General features: G+C 43.8%; 1 protein-coding gene across 3 annotated transcripts in view; it reads left to right on the forward strand.

Annotated features, from left to right (window-relative positions):
* The first annotated feature begins 15,407 nt into the window (after nucleotides 1-15,407).
* The window catches only part of LOC109936276, a 47,278-nt gene continuing 43,499 nt past the window's right edge, over nucleotides 15,408-19,186 (forward strand). The window contains exon 1 of one of the 3 annotated variants that reach the window (XM_048603118.1): nucleotides 15,408-15,501. In XM_048603118.1, the coding sequence (XP_048459075.1) occupies nucleotides 15,468-15,501 (34 nt within the window). In that variant the 5' untranslated portion in view covers nucleotides 15,408-15,467. The other 2 variants (XM_048603119.1, XM_048603117.1) reach the window with 2 other exon arrangements.

Consider the following 19,186-nt stretch of genomic DNA (forward strand, 5'->3'; position numbering starts at 1 on the left):
AGAGGTGGGGTTTAGGGCCAGTGTAGGTACGGAAGAGGGATTGTTCCAGGTCTGTGGTTGCTTGTTTCTGTTTTGTCACCATTTTGAGTATTCCATTTATGCCTGTTTTCCATGTACCAACCCCTTCCCAGTGTCCATTGCCAATCATTCAGCAGTCAATCTTTAGAGATTGCTTTTGTCTTTTAATGACAAAGGATAAATATAATCGGACCCTGTAGTTATATTGGTTTTAATCCCAATTAACTTGTCAATTACTTCTTTTTTTTTTACAATAAAGTCACTGTAATTTTTGTGTAGGACATGCTCTTTTATGAATATTTGGTCTAATCATTCAAAATATCTGTTTTGTGCTCTTCCAATTCATTCTTGATTGTGTCTTTTATAGTTTTCATTTAGTGAGAGGGATGAAAGAACAAAAAAGAAAACAAGAATGAGTGAAAATAATTGTGTGTTCAGAAATTGTAAGGCTCTGCTACTGGTGCAACATTTCAGTAGATACAAATGCTGGGGAGGTTGCAGAATCAGGGGGACAATGTAATAGTCCTATCTTTGGCCAGTATTTAGTTGTACTAGCAATAGAACGTACAGTTCTGTCCATCTTATTGCCCTTGCTTGTTGTTTTGGGTTTGGCCTTTCACCTATATCAATGCTTCCATCTGGTGGTCATTATTGAAATTTAACAGTGACCCTGGGCTGAATTTTTCCTTCAGGCCCATACCTTGTGGGAAACAGTCACTGGTCTGGAATTTTAACTGGGGTTCCCCTTAATTAACATGGAGACAGGTTCAATGTCCATAGAAAAATGATGGATCTTAAGCTAGTCACACGCATTCTATCTTAGGAAGAGATGGTAGCTAAGTCACAGAAAGGGAGAGTTGGAAACATAGAGGGATCCTTTCACCTACATTGTTTAAAGTTACTCTAAAGTAATGGTTCCTGCAACCTGGCCAACCCCTGTAGGGGTGATGGAGGTTATTTCATTGCTTTCCCACCCAAGAGAGCGAGAGTCTCCAGGAACACTGAAGTATCAATCACCAGCTTGTCACTGGTTACCTTCCAGGTGTCTATGCAGTCACTTTCAATGTGGGAAACTTTACATAGGCTCAACAAAGCTCTTTAAAAAATTTGTTTGGATGCCTGCTGCTTGAGGGCAGTTATACCTGTTAGCTTCAAATTCACTCCAGCAAAAATGGCTGGTGCTGGGAATGGGTTTGGGAAATTGCAGCACTATCTTCTCAGGCCATGTCCATTCTCATCTCCAGTGTGTCTGAAACTCATCTTACGTGCACAGAGATGGTCCCTGCATAGAAAAACTAATACTGCCAGCTCAGGAATGGTTCTGCTTGGCTAGAATTGAGACTACAACTACTAGTTTGTAATCAGTAATTGCAGCTTTACTATTTGCAAGTTTTCTTTTAACACACTCATGTACTTTCAAATTGAAAGTTCTGAGTTGGAATGTTCCACACAAAATGAGTCAAAATTGTATTGGTTTCTGATGACTATTATGTTTAATCTATTACCATCAGGAAGTCAAAAAGTTGAATATGGTGATATACACTCATTCTATCTACCACTCTGTGACCCATGCACTCTGGTTTCCCAAACCCACCTCAGCTCAGCCACATGTTGCTAGCAGCATCTCGTGTGATTGACATTCAAGTATTAAGCAAGCAGTTAAAACTTGTCATGTGGACCACTGCATCAACTTTATTTACTTCTGGGTGTAATAAAAGTGGGCAAGGTGGCTGAGTGTAAGTCTAGTTGCTTCATGTGGCTTTATCAGGAAATAGTAGAAATAATCTTAGCAGAATGCTCTATTAAAAACAATGCAACCCCAAAGGTCTTAAATAAATCTTTATTCAGTTTTACACACACACTATTTAACATTGTCAGGGTTAGAGTTTGGCTAAAAGTAAACTTGTACAGGTAAAATTATACTCTGGTGAATTTTAATTTTTGCATCTATTTACCTTCTGGAAAGAACTCGGTTGAGGCGGCATCAGTGCGACTACATCTATGGGAAAGGTGGAAGGCAATAGGAAGGTGGATTCGTCAGGGTGTGGCAGCAGCTGGTGAGCCCAGAGTGGGACCCTAGTGGACGGCGGCAAGGCAGCTCGTGAGCCTGGAGTAGGACCTCTGCAGCAGGGTTGAGGAGACAGCAGGCAGAGGGGCAAGCAAGGGACCTGATATCAGCTGCTACATTGGGAGAGGTGATATCGGCAGGTAGGCCCAGTGACAAAAGATAGTGCCTGAGGTGGCAACCTTGACATTGGTCTGGCACTGGCAATCTAGATGCCTTCATATCAACCAGCTGTCTCTGTCAATTGGATGAGATTCCACTCTAGCAATGTACATATGGTGAGCATTAGTAGGATACTGTGCATGTCTGTGCAAGCCATCTTGGAAGCTGCCATGTGATGCCTTCGTGGTTTTAGTGAGTGATTCAATGGAGGTTAGGGGTAACCTTCAAAAGCTAAGTATTAATATCAATAAGTTCAGCAACAATATTGAAGAACAAAGATACAAACAGCCATATAAGCAGAAGGTTGCTCTTGAGGCATTGCGTAGGTAAAGACGTAAAACAGATGTCTGGGGATATCCTTCAGTATATCCAAGCAACTCGCAGAAAGGATCATGATAGTGATCTGCTATGTCTTCTCCAATACCATAATGGGGAGAAGGCTGGAACTTCAGAGGAGGATTCTGAGGATTGCTCGGCATCTTTAGAAAAGGGAAGGGGAGGAGCCTGATGTATCCAAGTGCATGCAACCACTCACCTAGCTGACATGAGAAGCCATGACAGATTAATCCACGCATGGCTCAAATAATCTGAGTGTGAGATGGCAGAGCAATGCTGATCTCACTGTTCAATCACGTCAATCAATCCATCACACCTCACAACACACAGTCATTCCAAAGTCAGAACATTCCCAATCTTTGCTCATCTTTCACTGGTATACCATTCCCCTAAGGTTAACTCTATTTGAAAGGTAGAAAGGCACAACGAGGATGAGTGGGCAATGGAAATTTGAAATAAAATGAATGATTCATTAACATTTTGCAATACATTAATACATTGACATTTTCATAGTCACCCAAGTGAATTTCCTCATGCAGCTAAAGATTTTTTTCCAAACACTCCTACATAATGCTTCAGTAGTGCCAGATGCAGCTGTTTGATCCCCTGTAGGGTCAGCAGGGATTCCCATGACCAATATCCTCTGAGTTTTGCAAAGAAAGTTCCATAGCACCTTCATTGAGACAAATTTGGTCATTGGTGCTGAAGGCAGCATGGCTATAACTGGGTGGACATTGCGGCAAGGGGGCACAAGGAATGGAGATTAGAGGACCGTGATCAGCTTTCCTATAGCTTTGTTTCCTTTCTCTATCTACCCACTCTTGGCCTGACTCTCACTTCCTTGCAAGCCAAGAACAGGAGAGGGGTTCACTGCACTTCAGCCGAGTGTTGAATGGTCAAAGCAAAGCATTCCTTTTATGTAAAGTGGCAGAGAGTGCAGGGCATGCATTCAATGCTCCCTAACACATTTTCATGGAGGTTCATGCCAGCACATCCTCAAACTTGACACATCCTCAAACTCAACACATCCTCAAACTCATGTTTGAGACTGACTCCTCCAAATTGTCTCCAAGAGTGGTCAATGCTTTTGCAGGTTTGTTTAAATCTAAAAGTGGGTTTGCAACTAGGCTGTTACAATTAGGGGCGTGGACTGAGGCACTTCCACAGAAATATGCAGGCCCCATGGAAAATCCCAGTCAATTTCCTTTAATTGATTTTACCTGGCCATCCTTGATCCACATCAGCCCCTGCTCCATGTGGGAATGTAGCTTTCATTCCCCCATCCAATGTTTGTTTAAAAAAAAACCCTGATGGGGAGTTGAAGCTAGAAAACCAGCGCACTAGCAATCAGATCAATAATTAGCTTCCCCTGCTAAACCCCTCACTCCCCCAGGACCTAAAAAATCAATCTCTTTATGCTGCTACCTCAGAGTAGTGCTCTTTGGGTTTGGCCCTCAAAGCTCAGTATCTGTGTTTAGTTGAGCAGCGTTTAAAGTGTATCATTATGTGTGCTTTCTTTCTTTCATGGGATTTGGGCACCCAGCACTTATTACCTGTTCGTAATTGCTTTTGAGAAGTTGATGGGATCTGACTTATTGAACTTGCAGTTCCTCTAGCACAGGTACAGATGTATAGATGGTGTTGCTGGGATACCAGGTGGACCCTCCAATTCTATTCGTTGTTTTACTTTTCTGGAACAGTGGCATGTTAGGTTTTATCGGAGGGAGTCACATACAGTCATAGGGATGTACAGCACTGACACAGACCCAGCAGTCCAACTTGTCCATGCTGACCAAATATCCTAAATTAAGCTGGTCCTATTTGCCAGCATTTGGCCCATATCCTTCTAATTCATATACCCATCCAGATGCCTTTTAAATGTTGTAATTGTACCAGCCTCTACCACCTCCTCTGGCAGTTCATGTCATACGTGCAGCAGCCCTCCACATGAAAAAGTTGCCCCTTAGGTCACCATTAAATCTTTCCCCTCTCACCTTAAATCTATACCATCTAGTTTTGGACACTGCTACTCTGGGGAAAAGACCTTGGCTATTCACCCTATTCTTGCCCTTCATGATTACATAAACCTCTATAAGGTCACCCCTCAACCTCTGATGTTCCAGGGAAAACAGCCCCAGCCGATTCAGCCTCTCCCTATAGTTCAAATCCTCTGACCCTGGCAACATCCTCGTAAATCTTTTCTGAACTCTTTCAAGTTTCACAATATCTTTCCGGTAGTAGGGTGACCAGAACTGAACGCAGTATTCTAAAAGTGGCCTAACTAATGTCCTGTATAGCCGCAACATGACCCTCCAACTGTTATATTCCATGCACTGACCAATAAAGGCAAGTGTACCAAACACCTTCTTCACTACCCTGTCTGCCTGCAACTCTGCTTTCAAGGAGCTATCAGCCCTCTCCCTAAAGCACCATAGGTCAGAATAGATAAAGATGGCAGATTTACTTTCCAAAAAGACATCAGAGAACCAAATGAGTTTTTAGAATAACTGATAATAATTCTATGACACTATCACTGAGACTAATTTTCAATTCCACATATTTTTAATTAATTTATTTGCAATTAAATTTAAATTCACCAGTTGCCGTAATGGGATTTAAACCCATGTCCCCAGAGCATTGCAATGGCACTTCCTCAGAGTGTATAACCTCTTCTGAGAACTTCAACTTCCTTCTGTATGTGTCCTGCGTTAGTCGTAAAACCCCTGGGAATTGAAAAACCTCACAGACAGAGTAGTCATTACTGTGCACATGTTCACATTTCATTATGAAGATACTGAATCATCAATACAAGTGAATGTAAAATGCCAAATGATGTTGTCATTTCTAATTTTGTCACCAGGTGTCACGGAGATCCCCATCTCTCTATCACCATTGACCCTTCAAATCTCCTCTGCAGCAGCAGTCAGGTTAGTTATCACTGGTGGACCATCTAACCCCAGTTTTCTGGCTCTCCGTCACATCTTACACTCTCTGTCTTCAAGGAGGGAATGTACATTGAGTTGTAAGAATTAGAAATTGTGCAGTGGATGAAGTGACAACATTTGTAAGTGTTTCTGAGTTTTGGTGTGAGATGGCACTGAGGCGCGTATCATTGTTAGCAGTATTGATGGAGTTGTGAGAAGATGCCTTGAGACAGAGGAATGATGCGTTCATCAGAGATAGAGAAAGCTGAGGAAGACAGAGTGTGACGTTTGACACCTGAGAGTGGAATGACATTCATTTTTCCTGCATTCATTCAGGTACTGAACCTTGTGTAATTCTGAATCCAGGCTTAAGCACCCACTCTCCTGCTGCTGACTTTCTTCCTAAGTGACATATAGCCAATTTGAGAGGTTGGTTTCTTCTTCCCATCAACATTTCACAAACCACAGATGAGCCCCAGGACAGAATGGGAGAATCAGGAGCTAGAGTTCCTACACCTCCCTTCCATTCATCTGCTTTCTGAAGTGTCGAGAATCAATGCAAGTTAAGGAGGAAACAGAAAATAATCTTTATTAGAAAAACTTGGAAATAAACATACTGATCTAAACTGGAGCTCCATTTTCAGGTATACAAGATGGATTCTGACCAGTTTGCATCATTTTCAAGCTTTACTGTTTTTTCCTTCTGAATCCAAATTCTGACATATACCAGAGTTCCTTCAAATAGAAATCTGTCCAAATACAGGCACACATCCCCATCACAGTAGCAGCAGTGCATCTTGTAGATGCTGCTACTGTTCATTTGACATGAAGAATTAGAGAGGATCATTCCTCATGTGGGTCAACCTAGAACAAGAGGTCATACATAGTTTTAGGATAAGGGGTAGCAAACCTAAACCAGAGATGAGGAGAAATTCCCTCAAAGGGTTATGAATCTGTGGAATTCACTACCCCGGAGTGTAGTGGATGCCAGGACATTGAGTAAATCTGAGGAGGAGACAGACAGATTTTTGGGAATGGATTGAAGGATTATAGACAGCAGGCAGGAAAGTTGAGTTGAGGCCGAGATGAGATCAGCCATGATCATATAGAAGGGTACAGCAGGCTCAAGGGGCCAAATTGCTTGGTCCTGTGCCTAGTTCTTATCTTTTTACGATGGGAATGAATGCTTTAGTTGGTGGTTACAGTGCCAATTAAGCAGGCTTCTTTTCCCTGGATGGTGTCATGATTCCTGAGTTTTGCCCAAGCTGCAGTCATCCAGGCAAGTGGAGAGTATTCACTCCCAATTCTGGCTTGTGCCTCAGACATTGGACACGTATTGGGAAGCCAGGAGGACAGAAATTCATTGCAGAATTTCAAGCCTTTGGCCTGCTCCTGTAGCCACACTATTTATTTGGCTGATGCAGTCCAGTTTCTAGTCAATGGTACTAGAATGTCGATAGAGAGGATTTAGAAATGGTAACGCCATTGAATGTTAAGGAGTGCTGGTTAGATTCTGTCTTTTTGGAGATGATCATTGCCTGGCACTTGTGTGACAAGAAGGTTACTTGTCAGTTATCAGCCTAAGCCTGGATGTTGTCCACGTCTTGCTACACATGGACATGGACTGTTTCAGCATCTGAGGTGCTGTGAATGATACTGAACATTGTGCGATTTTCAGCATATATCCCCGAGAGGGGGTCAATGACGAACACTCATTGGTTGGGTCCTTGAATCATAGAATCTTACAGTACAGAAGAGGATATTTAGCTCATCGAGTCTGTACAGCCAAAAAGATTCGACTATCTGCACTAGTCACACTTGCTCACACTAGGCCCATAGCCTTGAATGTTATGACACTCAAATGTTCATCCAAATACCTTCTAAAGACTGTGAGGTTTCCTGCCTCAACTACCATCCCAGGCAGTACTTACCAAACTCCCCTCTCCCACCTTCTCTGCTCCAAAGAAAACAACCAGAGTCTAGCCAGTCTCTCTTCATAGTTGAAATGTTCCATCCCAGGCAACATCCAATGAATTTCCTCTGCACCCCTCCAGTGCAATACATCCTTCCTATAGCATGGTCACCAGAACTGCACATAATACTCCAGTTGCATCCTAACCAAAATTCTGCACAACTCCAACATAATCTCCCTGTTCTTATAATCTTTGCCATTACTGATAAAGGCAAGCACCCCATATCCCTTCTTAACGGCCCTATTAACCTGTCCTGTCACCTCCAGGGATCTCAGGACAAGCACTTCAATATCTCTTTTTCCTCTGAACTTCCTGGCATGTTGCCATTCATTGAGTACTCCTTTGTCTTATTCCTTGTTCCAAAGTGCATAAATTATGCACTTATCAGGGTTTAATTCCATCTGCTACCGATCTGCCCATCTGACCAATACGTTTATATTCGCCTGTAACCTAAGACCTTTTTCTTCATTGTCAACCATCTGTCTAATCTTTATATCATCTGCAAACTTACTTATTATCAACACCACATTCTCAGCTTTATATCATTTATGAATATTACAAGCCAAAAGGGACTAAGCTCTGATCCCTGCGATATGTCACTGCACACCAGCTCCAGTCACACAAACAGCATGGTCTGTCGCCCATCACTAAGACAATTTTGAATCCAACTTGCCAAGTTACTATGGTTTCCATAGGCTTTACCTTCTTTAACAGTTTCCCGTGTGGGACCTTGCCGAAAGAACAATCCCGAGAAACTCCTGCAGTGATGTCCTGAGCCTTTAATGGTTGACCTCCAACAATCATAATCACCTTCCTTTGTTCTAGGTGCAACTCCAATCAACAGATAGTTTTCCTCCAATTCCCATTAACTCCAGTTTTGTAAGGGCTCCTTCATCCCACACTCAGTCTAAAGCTGCCTTGATGGTCACTCTCACCTCATCTCTAGTCAAGATCTTTTGTCCATGTTCAGACCAAGATTGTCTGTTTTGGTCAGGAGCCAAGTCACTCTGATGGAAGTCAAACTGAGCATCAGTGAGCAGGTTATTCCTGGATAACACGGCTGATTACACCGATAACTCCAGAGTAGACTAATGGGGTTATAACTGGTCTGGTTGAATTTGTCCTGTTTCTTTGTGCACAGGACACATCTGGACAATCTTCCACATTGCTGTATCGATACCAGGATTGTAACTAGATTGGAACAACTGGGCTGAGAGCACGGCTAACTCTGGAGCAGAGGTCTTCAGTAACATTGCCACAATGTTAGCAGGGCTTGGAACCTTTGCAATATCAAGTATCTTCAACTGTTTCTTGATATCACATGGACTAAATCCAATTGATTGAAGCCTGGCATTGTGCTGTTGGGGGCTGCTGGAGAAGGCAAAGTTGGCTCATCCATTTGGCACTCCGGATGCAAATATTTCAGCCTTATCTTTTGCAATGACGTGTTGGGCTCCCCCATTATTGAGAATGGAGATATTTGTGGAGCCTCCACCCCATCCCACCATTAGTTAGAATCCCTGCAGCGTAGAAGCAGGCTATTCAGCCCATCGAGTTCACACCAACCCTCTTAAGAGCATTCACCGAGATCAACCTCCCTACCCTATCCCTGTAACCCTATATTTCCCATGGCTAATCCACCTACCTTGCACATGCCTGGACACTATGGGCAATTTAGCATGGCCAATCCACCTAATCTGCACATCTTTGGACTGCGGGAGAAAACCGGAGCACCCGGAGAAATGGACAATGTGCAAACTGCACACAGACAGTCGCTCAAGGGTGGAATCGAACCAGGTCCCTTACACTGTGAGGCAGCAGTGCTAACCACTGAGCCACCATGCCACAGTTGTTTAATAGTGCACCACCATTCAGAATTAGATGCAGCAGGACTGCAGATCTTAGATCCAATTTGTTAGTTTAGGGTCATTTAGCCTTGTCTGGCACATTCTGCTTCTGCTATTTAGCATGCAAGTAAGTCTGTGTTGTAACTTCACCACACTGACAGCTTAATTTTTTTTTTTTAGGTATACCTAATGATGGATACCCTCCTGCATTCTTTGTTGAAGCAGTGTTGATCATCCAGCTTGGTGGTTTTGAGATGCATTGGTCCATGTGAAGTTGATGAGATTCTACAGTATATATGAAATAAACCCTCCACAAAACATCAAGTCTTGGCCTTTCAATGCAAAAAGTGTTAATTGCTGTCAATCATACAAACATAGGAAATAGAAGCAGGAGGAGGCCATTCAGCCCTTTGAGCCTCCTCCACTTTTCATTATGATAATGATTGATCATCCAACTCAATAGCCTTTTCCTGCTTTTCCCCCATATCCTGTTATCCCTTTAGCCCAAAGCTCCTTGAAATCATACAATATTTTGGCCTTGACTCCTTTCGCTGTGGTAGCGAATTCCACAAGCTCAACTCATTCCGGGTGAAGAAATCTATCTTCAATTCAATCCTAGATGGTTTACTTTAGATTGTAACCTCTGGTTCTCAACGCCTTTGCCTTGGGGACATTCTTTGTGCATCTACCCTGTCTAGTCCTGTTCAAATTTTCTTAGGTTTCTATGAGGTTCACCCCTCGTTTTTTCTGAACTCCAAGAATATATCCTAACTGGTTCAACGCTTCTCATATGCCAATCCTGCCTCCCAGGAATCAGTCTAGAAAACCTTTGCAGCACTCCCTCTATAGCAGGAACATCCTTGCTCAGACAAGCATACTGTCTGGGTGCATAACAGCCTGGTATGGCAACTGCTCTGCCCATGACTATAATAAACTACAGAAGGTTGTGTGCACAGCCTAGACCATCACAGAAGCCAACCTTCCTTCCATGGACTCTACTTACATGACTCACTGCCGCAGAAAGGCGGCCAACATCAAAGACCCATCGCATCCAGGTAATGATCTCCTACAACCTCTTCCATCAAGCAGGAGATTCAGAATAAAAATCAAAAGAACTGCAGATGCTGTAAATCGGGAACAAAAATAGAAGTTGCTGGAAAAGCTCAGCAGATCTGGCAGCATCTGTGAAGAAAAAAATCAGAGTTAATGTTTCGGGTCCAGTGATCCTTCCTCAGGACCCAGATTCCGAGTTCTGAGGAAGGGTCAGTGGACCAGAAACGTTAAAACTGATTTTTTCTTCATAGATGCTGCCAGACCTGCTGAGCTTTTCCAGCAACTTCTGTTTTTGTTGTTATTGTTGTAGAAGATTCGGAAACCTGAACACATGCACGAGCAGGTTCAGCAATAGGTACTTTCTGGCCGTTATCAGGCTGTTAAATGGACTCTAGCCTCAAATAATGTAACCTGCAATGTAACCTGTATGCCTCTAAGTCTTTTTGATCTGTACATCCTTTGCTTGCTGTGATCTGTCTGTACCACTTGTAAACAAAGCTTTTCACTGTATTTCGGTACACGTGACAATAAATCAATCAAGTAGACCAAAACTGCACATAATATTCTAAGTGTGGTCTCACCAAGGCCCTGTATAATCACGGCAAGATGTTGGATAAGGATAAAGATAGCAAGAACTGACAGGATCTGAGAAGAGGTTAACAACGCGCTGTTGTGTGAATGGAATTATGCTGAGACAGTCAGGTCTGTTAAGATTTAAAACTGCAGGAAATCAGGAACTGCTGTCTCTACCAGATGAAGCATACATTTGGACAAAACATTTGGGATTTCTCATGTGCATGGATAAGTCCAAATAATGCATGCATTTGGCCAAAACGTTCAGAATTGGTCATGCGCATGCATAATTCAAATAAGGCACACACTTGGCACAGAGACATGTGTGCAAAGAGCCTAAAGAGATCCCTTTGTTTAACAACACTTCAAAGATTAATGTTGTGCAAGAAGTACTCTACATCAGGAGGCATGGTGAAGATCTCAAACAGAGTTTCAGCCTGACCAGCTGCGAACCCTCCGGGTAATAGTGTTTGGTTTTAGTTACAGAAATCAGGTAAGTGAAAAGCAGTGATTGAGATATCTCTGGTAGTTAAAAGCGTGTGTTATTTGTTCAAGTACTTAATAAATTAATTGTAGTTTTATAGACCTCCAAGTGCCTCCATTGTATCTTCGTCTATGTATGTACTGTTGTCTCTCACAGACGGGCAATAAAGACGTCACTGCTCCTGTATTTGAATTCTGTCATTATTGAGGCCAACAGGCCATAAGCCTTCTTTCCCAACTGCTGCACCTGTATCCTTACTTTCAGTGATTGGTGTACGAGGACACCCAGGTCTTGTTGCACATTCTCTTCACTGAATTTATAGCCATTCAGATAATAACCTTACATTTATGCACATTACACAGCATCTGCTGTGCATTTTTCCACTTACTCAGCTTGTCCAAATCATATTGAAACATCTCAGCATCCTCCTCACAGCTCATGCACCCACCCAGCTTTGTGTCACCTACATTTAGGTCCCTAATCCAAATCACTAATAATAATCAAACTCTATTAGACTGTAAATCAATTATTACTAATGTGATGTCCATTCTTTCAGGTTTTAATTGGACATTATTAAAATGCAATTTAAAGAAGTTACCTTGTGTCATTTTCGCAATCCAATCTTTCCTCCCATCTTTTTTTCCTCTTTTTGCAATAGGTATGACACCAAATTCACCAATTCATGCATTGTAGACATGCTAACTCTCATGGATTAACTGACATTGAACTAACATTGAGCTTAATTTATGACCTCTGTGCAGGGCCCAAATCTAAGGAATTTTCCAGGCAAATTTGAAATGCACAATTCTGCATGTCTTGCTTCTTCTCTGGTAGGCTTTCATTGCAACCTTATCATTCATTATCATGTGACACAGACACAGCAGTGCAAATAGAAACAGTGATGTCAGGAATGGGTGGAGAAAGCAGGAAGTTAGCTTTCATATCTGCTCTCGCTGTGGCATACTGGGGCATATCACAGGGCTTTGGTCCCGCACAGTAGGTGACAGGTCAAGGTGTGGAGCAGGCCGGGCAGCAGCAGAGGAGCAGGAAAGTTGGCATTTCAGGTCGGGACCCTTCTTCAGAAATGGGGGAGGGGAAGGGGGCTCTGAAATAAATAGATAGTGGGGGGAAGACCGGTGATAGCAGGTCGATAGTGGAGAAGATAGGTGGGAGAGAAGGAGGACAGGTCAAGGAGGCGCGGATGAAGCTAGTAAAGGTGAGCGCAGGTAGGAAGTGGGGTGGGGATTGGTCAGTGCAGTGGGAGGAGCAGATAGGTGGGAGAGAAGACAGACAGGTCAAAGAGGCGGGGATGGAGGGGGGCGCGGTGCTGGTCTTGGGATGAGGTCTGGAGTGGGGAGATTTTGAAGCCAGTAAAGTCGACATGAGACCACTGGGTTGTAGGCTTCCAAGGTGGAATATGAGGTGCTGTTCCTCCAGTTTACAGGTGGCATGGTTGTGACACTGGAGAAGGCCCAGGATGCACATGTTGTCCAGGGAGTGGGAGGGGGTGTTGAAGTGGTTCGCGACTGGGAGGTGTTGTCATTTGTTGCAAACCGAGCGTAGGTGCTCCACAAAGCGGTCTCAGAGTCTCCGCTTGGTTTCCCCGATGTAGCGGAGGCCACATCGGGAACGGTGGATACAATAGACCACATCAGCCGATGTGCAAGTGAACACCTGTTTAATGTGGAAGGCGTTTTTGGGGCCTGCGATGGAGGTGAGGGGGGAGGTGAAGCACTTCCTGCAGTTGCAGGGAAAGGTGCCGGGGATGGTGGGGCTAGTGGGGAGTGTGGAGCAGACGAGGGAGTCGCAGAGAGAGTGGACCCTCCGGAAGGCAGATAAGGGTGGTGAGGGAAATATATCCTTCGTAGTGAGGTCAGATTGCAGGTGGCGAAAGTGGCGGAGAATGATGATTTGAATCCAGAGGTTAATGGGGTGATATTTGAGGACAAGGGGAATTCTGTCTTTGTTCCAATTGCGGAGAGGGGGTGTGAGGGGTGAGGTGCGGGGAATGCACGAGATGCGGTCGAAGACATTTTCCACCACTGAGGGGGGGGAATTGTGGTCCTTGAAAAATGAGGACATCTGGGATGTCCGGGAGTGGAACGCCTCATCTTGGGAGCAGATGCGGCGGAGGCGGAGGAATTGGGAATAGGAGTTTGCATTCTTGCAGGAAGATGGGTGAGAGGAGGTGTAGTCTAGGTATCTGTGGGAGTCTGTGGGCTTGAAATAGATATCAGTTTCAAGGTGGTCACCAGAGATGGAGACAGTGAGGCCCAGGAAGGAAAGAGGTATCAGAGATGGTCCAGGTGAACTTGAGGTTGGGGTGGAAGGTGGTAGTAAAGTTGATGAACTGTTCGAGCTCCTCGTGGGAACATGAGGCGGCGCCGATACAGGCATCGATGTAGCGGAGGAAGAGGTGGGGCCTCAACCGCATCTCTTGCATTCCCCGCACCTCATCCCTCACACCCCCACCCTGCAATAAAAACAAAGATAGAATTCCTCTTGTCCTCACGTATCACCCCATTAACCTCCGGATTCAACGCATCATTCTCCGCCACTTCTGCCACCTGCAATCTGACCCCACTACGAAGGATATATTTCCCTCCCCACCCTTATCTGCCTTCCGGAGGGACCGCTCTCTCCGTGACTCCCTCGTCCGCTCCACACTCTGCACTAGCCCCACCACCTTTCCCTGCAACCGCAGGAGGTGCTACACCTGCCCCTACACCTCCACCCTCACCTCCATCCCAGACCCCAAAAAGACCTTCCACATTAAACAGATGTTCACCCGCACATCCGCTAATGTGGTCTATTGTATCCGCTGTTCCCAATGTGGCTTCTTCTACATCAGGGAGACAAAGCAGAGGCTCGAAGACTGCTTTGTGGAGCACCTACGCTCGGTTCACGACACATGACAAACGACAACACCTCCCAGTCACGAACCACTTCAACTCCCCCTCCCACTCCCTGGATGACATGTCCATCCTGGGCCTCTTCCAGTGTCACAACCATGCCATGTGTAAACTGGAGGAACAGCACCTATTCCACCTTGGAAGCCTACAACCCAATGTCTCAATGTGGACTTTACTAGCTTCAAAATCTCCCCACCCCGATCTCATCCCAAGACCAGACGCACCCCCCACTCATCCCCGCCTCCTTGATCTGTCCGTCTTCTCTCCCACCTATCCGCTCCACTATCTACCTGCTATCACCGCCTCCCCCCTCTCTATTCATTTCAGAGCCCCCTTCTCCTCCCCTATTTCTGAATAAGGGTCCTGACCTGAAGTGTCAGCTTTCCTGCTCCTCTGATGTGGCATGGCCTGCTGTGTTCCTCCAAATCCACACCTTGTTATCTCAGACTCCAGTATCAGCAGTTCCTACTATCTCTAGGTGACAGGTCAAGATCTGTCCACATAAGCTAAGTTCAGTGTCAATGATGCTGCAGTGACTAGCTTTCAGGAAGAAATCCGTTTTATTCCAGACTTTCAGGAAAATTTCTGAAGAAGGGTCTAGGCCCGAAACGTCAGCCTTCCTGCTCCTCTGATGCTGCTTGATGCTGTGTTCATCCAGCTCTACACCTTGTTATTTCAGGAAAATTAAATGGACTCGTTCTAATTGTTTCACCACTTAACTGCATCTGGATGAATTACAATGTACCAGGATTTGATTCAGAAAGGCAATTATAAAATATTGTGGATGTTGGAAATGCAAAACTAAAACAAAAAGTTATTATACATCGTTCAATAGGTGTAGTAGCATCTATAGAAAAATAAACTTCTGGGCTACAATGAATCATAGGGTCATCAAGAATTGTGCGTGGTGGGGTGGTGGAAGGGTGCAGCAGCTAAATATTAACATTTGTTGCCCTTTGAATTGATTGTCTCCGGAATATTTCAGACTTCCGTTAGGGATCAACAACATTGATCTGGTCTGACGTCTCGCGTTGCCATAAATCGGCTTCCCTTCTAACATAGTTCTCTCCGTCTCCAGGAAGGTGAGATCCCACAGGCCTTGTGCCTAGGAACTGGGGGAATGCTTCATGTATCTATCACCTGCAAATTTGGAGGTATTATTTAGTTCCCCCCGCCCCATCTAAATCACTAATAACTATCTGGGACTGTATATCAATTATTACTCGCGTGAACCTTCAGGTTTTAATTGGATATTTCTTCAAAAAGGTGTTTTTTTAAAAAAAAGTTAGTTTGAAAAGGAAAGACGATCACGAGCCTTGCGAGAGACACACCCTATTGGATTTTTTTTCCCTGGATTAAGCAGGTCTGCGACAAGCTTGAAAGTAAATTTTGCTCCAGTAAAAGGGGTGTGTGTGTTTAGATCAGGGACCGGAAGCTTTGTGGCTACAGGAAGAAGTTGAGGGTGGTGTCTACTCACCGCGAAATGGTCAAGTTTTATTCCTTATCGAGTCAGAGCTATGCGGAGAGAGCGAGGGTCCTGAGATACCGCAGCCGGCCCCTGTCTTTTTGAACGATAATGATCGCCGTTATTTAGAGTGAGCCGTCTCGGCCGGTTTCCCTGGTGACTGCCCGCCCGCTCGCTCCTGGCTGCGCCATCCTCTCCCCTCCGCGTGTCCCTGGACTGGAGCATGGCTTCGGTCCGTGCCGCCGCCGCCGCCGCCTCCTTCGTGCTGCTCTTGGCTGTCGGTAAGTGCCTGTCCCTAGGGGCAGGGAGTCCGCTTTCTGAGCGCGGGGCCCCGGCTCGGGTTTGGGGGAGGAGGGCGAGGCTGAAGCCGATGTGAACCGGCCAGGGCCTTACCCGGCGTCACTAACGTTCCCTGAGCTGCTTTTATCCGGCTTCGTGTGTGCCTGCACCTCTTTCTCAAAGCACAGTAATTTCACTTGATATTTCAGTCACTCAAATTTGAAATTAAATCTCTTTGAGGTGCCATTATTCCGATGCTTTCTCTCTGTCAAACACTGGGTGGAATTTACCACAGGAACAGAATTGGGCTATTCTGCCCCACGAGGTCCTTTCGACTTTTCAGTAAGATCATGCTGTAATTCCATATACTTTGTCTTTGGTACACATCCCTTTAAATACCTTTGTTTAACCAAAAAAAAATCTACCTCACATTTAAAATTAAAACTGATCCAGCATCCGTTTTCATTTGTAGAAGAGAATTTTAAAAAATTCATTGAATTGAATTGACCTATCAATTGACCTACCTATCATGAAACCATCCTGTCTCCCCCGATCAGCCATTTAAAATTTTTGATCCTTGATTAAAAGACTGCATCAATGTCCCCACCACATATGTTAGGCTGACTAGTCTGTAATTCCCTGGTTTTCCTTTTTTTCGCCCTTCATAAAAGGTGGAGTGACGTGCACAATTTTCCAGTCCAGCGGGATGACCTTTGTATTTAGGAAAATCAGAAAGATTATATTTAGGGTGTCTACAATGTGTTTCCCTACTTTCTTTGACAGCTTCCATTGGAGGATGTTAGATCCTGGAGATTTGTCATTCTTTAATTCCATTAGTTTCCTTGTACTGATGTTTTACTTACTTTCTTCAGCCCCTGTCCCCAGTCAACTTCAGAATTTCCATTACTGTATCCTTGTTTTTTTACTGTAAGTACTGAGAGAAAGTAATTATTCAACACATCTGCCATTTCTCCACGGTCATTGACAATATCTCAATTTTCAGTCTTTAGAGGACCAACAATGCTCCTGACCACCTGATTTCCCTATATGTAACTATTATTAACTATTTATTTTTCCTGATTTTGATGTTCTTGGCAAGTTTCCTTTCTTAATCTCTTTAGTAGTTCTTATGAGCTGCTTTGTGACCCTTTGTTGAATGGGAAAAATACAAAGGTCAGCAGAATCTGCTTTTTTTTAACTTCATTTTTGTAAGCTTTTTTTAGTTTAATGCTGTCTCTATCTTTAACTGACCATGGCTGTGTTTTTTTTTCTGTGAAGTGGAGCTTTTTCCGTCAGGATGTAAACTTTTTGTATTGTGTTAAATGTGCCTTTAAATATCCTCCACTTTCTTCAGTTGGTCTACACATGAGCAGATTTTCCCAGTTCATTGTGGACAGTCTCTGTCTCATCTCATTAAAGTTGGCCTTACCTACAACTAAAACTCTCATAGCTGAGTCAAGCTTTTCACTTACAAATGTTATATTGAACTCATCATGTTATGATCATAATTTGATAAACAATTTAGGTTACAAATTAAATCTGGCTCATTACTAAATCCAATATTACTTGCCCCCATGTTGCATCCAGGACACGTTGTAGTAGCTTCACACTCCAGAAATTCACTACTTTCTGACAGTTGCATGTTTCTTCTTCCAACCTATTTTAAAGTTAGAATCCCCCTTTAAAAACACTCTGGCTTTGCTACACACTTACCTAATTTCTGCTTGTTTACAGTCTAGCACTTCAGAGCTGCTACTGGGGGCTCTGTTCACAACACCTATTACAATTTTAAATGCTTTACTGTTCCTCAGTTCCATCCAGATGGCTTCCACTGAATGATTTGCCCTCATTATATCCTCCCTCACCTTGATGTAATTTTGTTTCTAATCAGTAAGCCTGCTCCACCTCCTCTGCCATTTTCACCATCTGTCCTATAAACCTTATCTGTATATTTAGTTCCCAATCTCAACCGTCCTGCAGTCACATTTCAGTAATGGCTGCCATCATAATCCAAATTGAATTTGTATCTGCAGCTCATTTAATTTATTCTTTACATTCTCTGCATTTGTAAAGAGCTTATGGGCTATACACTAACTTGTCCCTCAGCACTGATGCTTCATTCACCCTTTTATGATTTTTCTCTTCCGGTTTAATCAATACATTTCTTATAGTTTTATCATTACTTGTCGTACCTGAAGCAGGATTCTTGACTGTTTCATAGAGGAATCATCATAGAATCCCTACCATGTGAAAACAGGCCCTTCGGCCCAAAAAGTCCACACCGACCCTTGGAGCATCCCACCCAGACCCATCCCTCTATAACCCACCTAAGCTACACATCCCTGAATACTATGGGCAATTTAGCATGGCCAGTCCACCTAACCTGCACATCTTTGGACTGTGGGAGGAAACCGGAGCTCCCTGAGGAAACCCACGCAGACACTGGGAGAATGTGCAAACTCCACACGGACAGTTGCCCAAGGGTGGAGTCGAACCCGGGTCCCTGGCGCTGAGAGGCAGCAGTGCTAACCACTGAGCCACCATGCCATCCCACCTTACTCTTTGTTATGTTAATTGATTTTGAGACTGTATAGACTTCCCCTGAACACAATTTCCTTGCCCACCCCACCATTTACTAGCTCAAAGTGCTGTGACCACCTGTAATGGACCATTCCAAACCCCTCAAAATATATTAAGAAGATAGTCTAGACCCTGACTTTTTCTTATTTTAAAGGTAAGTGTAAGGGGTTGCGTTCCAGATGCATTTTGATTGGTCAAACTACTTGATGTTAAGCAAAACACAATTTATTTTTATACTACAGTTAAAATACAGACAAAATAAAAATAAAAGAATTGGTTTAACTGTAACTCTATCAAAATGCTTGACAAAATGAAAGATGTATTAACTACTACTAATTAACCATTCTAATGTAGTAACAACCTGTAAACACGTTCTTGGCAAAGGCAAATTCAGTAAAACATTGTCTCTCGTGCCATATTAGCAGCAGGAAGAGAACCCCAGCTTTTAGCTGTAACAGAGAGAGTAATAAGAGCTTCCATGTCCAGTTTTAAGACCCCAGCAACTGCAGAAAGCT

This window comes from Rhincodon typus, chromosome 11 (genome assembly GCF_021869965.1).
Source record: "Rhincodon typus isolate 14 chromosome 11, sRhiTyp1.1, whole genome shotgun sequence".
Lineage (NCBI taxonomy): Eukaryota > Metazoa > Chordata > Chondrichthyes > Orectolobiformes > Rhincodontidae > Rhincodon > Rhincodon typus.